The sequence below is a fragment of the Quercus suber genome, unplaced genomic scaffold (genome assembly GCF_002906115.3).
Source record: "Quercus suber isolate HL8 unplaced genomic scaffold, Cork oak 2.0 scaffold_420, whole genome shotgun sequence".
Taxonomy (NCBI): domain Eukaryota; kingdom Viridiplantae; phylum Streptophyta; class Magnoliopsida; order Fagales; family Fagaceae; genus Quercus; species Quercus suber.
In genome coordinates, this window is record NW_027069871.1 from 480,522 (window position 1) to 486,986 (window position 6,465).

Here is a 6,465-nt window from a genome sequence, read left to right on the forward strand (position 1 = left end):
GTAATGTCAAACTTGGATTAGCTGCGGATGGGTTCAATCCCTTTGGAATTATGAGTACTAGTCACAATACGTGGCCTGTCATGTTGGTCCCCTACAATCTCCCTCCTTGGCTGTGCATGAAACAGTCATCTTTGATTCTATCATTAGTTATTCCTGGTCCTACCTCGCCAGGGATTGCTATAGATGTGTACTTGCAACCGTTAGTGGAAGAACTAAGGGAGTTATGGGACGTTGGAGTACAAGCGTACGATGCATCTTCAAAAGAAATATTCCAATTGCGTGCAGCATTGATGTGGACCGTAAATGATTTTCCTGCATACACAGATTTGTCGGGTTGGAGTACCAAAGGTGGGTTGGCTTGTCCTTCTTGTGCTGTGGAGACTGATTCTCGATATTTGAGAAATGGTCACAAATTTTGTTACATAGGATATAGACGATGGTTGGATGTTGACCACAATTTTTAGAAAGAAGGTATGTTATTTGATGGATCTATCGGCTCCTAAACCACTAGTCGCGTTAGACATTATTCTGGAAATTGAACATTTACGTGGACGCTGTCTGGGAAGGAAATGTCAACTTGCTTGCAATAAAAGAAAGAGAGGGGAGGCAGACGAGAGTGGTTGGAAGAAGAGGAGCATCTTTTTCACCTTGCCATATTGGGAGGATCACAAGTTGCGACACAATCTTGATGTGATGCATATAGAGAAGAATGTGATGGATAATATACTCGGAACAGTGCTGAACTTGAAGGACCAAACAAAGGATAATTACAAGGCGCGCCTCTACTTGGCGGACATGGGTATAAGGAGTGAACTACACCTGCAATAAAAAAGTGTTGATAAGTATACCATACCGCCCGCTTGTTTTCATATGACTTCATTGGAGAAAGAAGGTTTTTTGCAAGTTTTGAAGGACGTAACAGTGCCTGATGGGTATGCTTCCAATATCTCACGCCGTGTGAACATGAAAGAACGCAAGATTTCTGGTTTGAAGAGTTATGATAATCACATCTTGATGCATCAACTTTTTCCTATAGCCTTACGCGGGTCTTTGCCCTCTTATGTTACTAGGCTTTTGATAAAGTTAGCTTGCTTTTTTAAAGAAATTTGTTCCAAAACCCTTAAGGTTTCAGATATTACGACTGTTGAGGTAGACATTGCTGTTACATTGTGTGAATTGGAAAAGATATTTCCGCCATCCTTCTTTACGGTGATGGTACATTTGGTCATGCATTTAGCTGCTGAAGCCAAGATTGGTGGTCTAGTGCACTATCGTTGGATGTATCCTGTTGAGAGGTAAGACATGTGTAATTTTTTAGGTCAACTATGAGTTTCATGTGCACGTTCCAATTATCATTGCCAATCATTAATCTTATCATTCCTCTATAGGTACCTCTCACGCCTTAAGTCGTACGTACGAAATAGAGCTGCTTCGGAAGGGTCTATTGCTGAAGGATACATAGTAGAAGAGTGCTTAACATTTTGTTCACAGTATATGGAAGGAGTTGAAACTATATTCAATCGACCCACCAGGACGATTAAGGAGTCAACAGGGGTGGTTTCGATTGTGACACTAAACAATAGAGACTGGACCCAAGCCCATCGCTACATTTTATTCAATTTTGAAAACATCAACCACTTTCATGAATAAGCAGTACGTATACAACTATGATTGCACGTCAATTCAATGTATGTTAGGTCTATTAACCCTAATATAATTGCATGCACAGGATGCACAAAAGATTGATAGAGGACGAACTCCGAAAAGGCCACAATCGTAACGTTTCCAAGGCCGTTATATATAAGCACCACATGGAGAAGTTTTGCAGTTGGTTTAAGGGTCATGTACGTATGACATTTTCAACTTCTTAAACTTGTAACACTGTCCTAACTATGATTACTTGTACTGATGTGAATAATTATGTTTAGATATGTTAGGTGATGTCGTTGACTACTCCTGATAGGGAAAGGGAAGGAGTTAGTGATACCCTTGCTGCATTGTCCAAATGGCCATATATTTATGTAAAGCGGTTGAAGCATTATGTCATTAATGGCTTAAAGTTTAGGAGTGTAAATGATGAGTCAAACAGGAAAGCGCAGAATAGTGGAGTTAGTGTCGTTACTGATGGTGGCATTACGTTCTATGGTGTTTTACGTGATATAATCGAGTTGAACTATTCTGACAATAACAAACATGTATTATTCAAGTGTAAATGGGTTGATGACCAAAATAAGAGAGGATATAGGACTGATGAATTTGGGTTTCCTATGGTGAACTTTACACACTTCATACATGGTGGGGATAACATGATCGATGAACCATATGTGTTGGCATCTCAAGCTACATAAGTTTTTTATGTGGAAGATAAAGGCAGAAGGATTGGTATGTTGTTGTTAAAACTAAAGCTAGGGATGTGTTCGATGCTGGTATTGTTCCCTAACGTGATAAGGATGACACATATAGTTTTTCTGAGAATGTTCCGTACAATATAAGCACTAATGAGGTTGTGAGTCAGAACCTTAGTTGGGCTCAGGATGATGTAGAGGGAATGACAATTGATGCCTCTATCATTGCTGAAAGAGATCGTCATGAAGTAAACAACTTAGACGAGTGTGAGTTTATTGACGATGAGTTTGACAATGAAGATGACAATGAGGACGAGTACACCGACGATGAGTAGTGTAATAGTTTAATGGTGTATCCATTTATGAATTAGTTGGAATGCCTCTGTGTAGTATTTGATGAATTTGTTAATTCCTCTTAACATTGTTATTTCCTATAATTTGTACTTATTATGCATTCAATTCCTTATAAACTTTACTACCTATTGGATTTCAAATTCATTTCTTATCAACTTGGATATAAGTTCGTCTGGTGTTAGGGTTTCAGTTTGTCGTTGTTGTGGTGTTTGGCTAACAGAAGCTCTTAAACTTGGATGTATGCTTGTATATAGTGTTAGATGTGAAAATGAGTTATTTTACTTTGTTTTTTTTACTTACATTATATGCAAGTTTTTATATTGTCTATAATTAACATTTTCTCTATGTGGTAAAGTTTTTGGATGCAGGAATGGGGAAGAAACGTCGATTGCCGCTTGTACACGTTGGTGAAGGACCTTCACGTTCACGACAAAGGGGGGAGGAGAACTTGGAAGCCGCCTATACTGCACCGCAAGCAAGAGCGGATGCTCGTGATGCTGGTACAACACCCCCACGTAGTTTACACGTTGATTGTTAATTTAACGTTTGATATTTACTACTGGATGCATAATTTTTCTATTGTTGGCTGCAGGAATGCAAAGGGAATTTCCATTGACGGTTGTTGAAGTTGGTGGGGGATCGTCACGTTCATGAGAGAGCGTGCAGGAGGAGCTAAGGGCTGCCCTTGCAGCTGACCAAGTAATAGGGGATGCAAGTGATGATGATGAGACCCAACCCCCTTCTCCAAGTAGTTGACATGTCTTGAAATGTAACGTTTGAGAATAAATACGACATGGAGCTTTCAATCAATCTTTTAAGTGTGGTCATTTCGTCCACTTCTCTTCAAAGAATTAGGCGTCAAGTGTCCGAAAATGATATAAATTTAGCACTTTTGCATTTTCAAAATAATACTCTTGAAGGACACCTAATGATACCATGTGATTGTGACAAACTGAATAAAAGAATTACATAGAATACACGTAAAATTTATCGTATTAACTTAAAAAGATCGTAGAAATTAGAAGAATGAATTGAACTTATGACAAACTTAGATGATGTAATTTGTAATTTAACCTAACAATTGTATGTAATGAAAGTAGGCTTTAAATTCTAGATTTGTGTGAGCTACTTGAAACTTTAATAGAGTTTCATCTGTGAAAAATGTAGTAGTATTTGGGCTAAGGATAGCATGTAATGCATTTAATTTGTACAGTATGACAAATTTAGAATCATATTTTCATAACATTGTTTTGAGTTGTTGTAGCCATAGAAGAACTGAAAAAGATGTCTATGTGTGAAGTCTTAGGCTAATTTAGAAATAATATGAAAAAGCAATAAATATTAAAATAACTTATGTGTGTCTACAGACATTTTGAATTTTTAGTTAGGAAATTTTACTCAATTATTACCATTGTTCGTTTATGTCAAAAACTTTATCGTAATTGAATAATTTATAGATGCATTTATAAATGACTCATATGAGTAATTTCAATTTTTATTAACTAACTATAGAGAATCTATTCTCCCTCATTCTCAGAAAAAGAAAAAAAAGAAAAAAAAAAAGAAAGAGATACTGTTCTCCCTTTCTCTTATTAGCCTGATTTTAAAATCAGTATACTTAGCTACTTTGAAACATGCTTTTTATTATGTTCTTGAGATAACAATGCAAGGCTGCCCATTGCTTCTTTTAAATTCATGAAAATATGAACGACTTAATTCACTTATTGTCTTGAGTAATAAGTAAATTAAGTAAACAAATGGGCAAAAAAGTAAAGCTAAAAAGCAAGTATAATAATGCCATGATTGACGAACATCACTATCATGTTAAGAGTGTGCTATATACAGTAACTTTTGTCTAATTGTGAACTTTGAAATTTCATTCCTAATGGCGGTTTACTATATGCAGAAAATTTGGTTCAACAAACCCAAGAAACCAGTAATGTGCGTGCAGAAGATTTGGGTCAAGAAACCCTCGGATCCAGTAATGGGACTAAAAAGTGTGGGGAAACGCTAATGCCAAAAATATGGGCACTTCCACCGTATAAGAAAATTGAGTTGCCGTTAAATGCAGCGCACCAACTGCTTGGGGAGAGCGAACAGACATTCATAAGGTGGTTGGGCACTTTTTGCCTCTACCCCGCCTACTGCCCACTTATGCCTTTGAATTGGACGCGTGTCCCTCCTCACCACAAAGAAGATGCCTGAATAGAGATTCAGGTATTAGCATACTTTGTTTGTCTTTATCATTGAAATATTTGTGAGTTAGCTGATCCATATATATATGCACTAATATGCTCAATGCACTATGAAACATGCCGAATTCTACCCAATCGACTCATTTGAGTGGAATATAAAAATCATTTGGTCATGAACTGAGTGTTGAACTATTTAATTTTTAGTTCTATTAATCATAGTCTGTCAAGTTGTAACACATCTTTTTATTTTTCTATTGTAACACAATTTACAGAAATAAAGTAATATAATTTATAGAAAAAAAATAATACAATTTACAAAATATAAAGTGGAACATTAAAAGTGAAACAAAGTTGGATATATATATTTGAATATTTTACTTTTTTAATATTCGATATATATACATTTCATAGCCTCATACTTCATTTATACTTAAGGTGAATGATTCAACAAGATAAGTGGGCCTTTGAATTGTCATAGCGTTAAAGGTATCATATACTTTTCCTAGCAACAGTTCCATTAAGATTCTCGTACAATGTTTTCGTAAAAAAAAAAAAAAATCTCTTACAATGTGATTTTTTTTTTTTTTTTTCTGTTCATTTTTTTTTTCTTTTCCTTACGTCTAATTTAAGAATGAAGAGAAGAGACATGAGCAAATATTGGGAAGGAAAACCATCATTGGTTTTAGAGTGAAATGTCATGGGAGACATAAAAGTGAAAGTGAAGGAGAAAGAACATAGATGATTTTTTTGTCAATAAAAAAAAGATGCTTGTCATCATTTATTTGATTCAAGCCACTCAACTTTCTAAAATGAGATAGTTTATAGATTGTTACTTGATAGGTAAAAATAATAATAATATCAATGGTGGGTTTAAATATTGTGAATTTAGCTATTGTGAAAAATATTGTTACTTGCTAATTTAGCTATTGTGAAAAATATTGTGAAATTTTTTATGTTTGCACACATTGCTCTTAAAAAATAGGCCATTGTCTATAGTAGTTCAGCACCAACCACAAAATCAGATTGTGGTTGTTGCCAATTTGTGCTTGTGTATAATTATTGCCATGCATGTTCACGGTTTGGACCAATGTGGAAAATCCGTGTGGAAAACAAGCATGATTGGTATAAGACTTCTTTGACTTCTTTGAAGATGGCTTCTTTGACTTAGCATAAATCAATTATGAAGTACAAGACTCAACTTTATATAAGAACAAAGAATTCATACCAATGAGATTTATGTCACAGAGCACCTTCTAGTGGATATCATTAGGAAATAGGAAGTAGGAGAAGCCTTTAGGTTTTTGTTTAATTAAATGAGAGTTAACCATCCAATTCATTTTGCTTAGAAATTTAGACTTGTTCAATCTATAGCTATATTACGCTACTTTTAATTGTTATGTACAACTGAATGTGTGCTAAATGGCACTATGCTAACTCATTTTTTGCATTTCAGAAAAAGTGGATCATTAACCCAGAAATTCTCCACCCAGCTAATCAAATGACGTGGGCAATGCACCTATTAGGGGAACTGAGGAGGAACCGATGTACCAAGTTGAAAAAGAAATGCTACC

At 35.6% G+C, this 6,465-nt stretch overlaps 1 protein-coding gene across 1 annotated transcript; it reads left to right on the top strand.

The window, feature by feature from the left end:
• The first annotated feature begins 870 nt into the window (after positions 1-870).
• Positions 871-2,680, top strand: LOC112022526 (uncharacterized). The gene is made up of 5 exons (XM_024055138.2): positions 871-1,295; positions 1,389-1,490; positions 1,730-1,844; positions 1,938-2,270; positions 2,450-2,680. Exons 1-5 carry the CDS (start codon positions 871-873, stop codon positions 2,678-2,680), a joined length of 1,206 nt encoding a protein of 401 aa, XP_023910906.2.
• The last annotated feature ends 3,785 nt before the right edge of the window (positions 2,681-6,465 follow it).

What these genes read in the sequence shown, in the direction of transcription:
- LOC112022526 (XM_024055138.2), top strand. Translation starts at nt 871, where the DNA reads ATGACTTCATTGGAGAAAGAAGGTTTTTTGCAAGTTTTGAAGGACGTA. An exon ending in GCAGTTGGTTTAAGGGTCAT is followed by an intron (nt 1,845 to 1,937) that starts GTACGTATGACA and finishes TAGATATGTTAG; the next exon opens with GTGATGTCGTTGACTACTCC. An exon ending in ATGAATTTGGGTTTCCTATG is followed by an intron (nt 2,271 to 2,449) that starts GTGAACTTTACA and finishes TAACGTGATAAG; the next exon opens with GATGACACATATAGTTTTTC.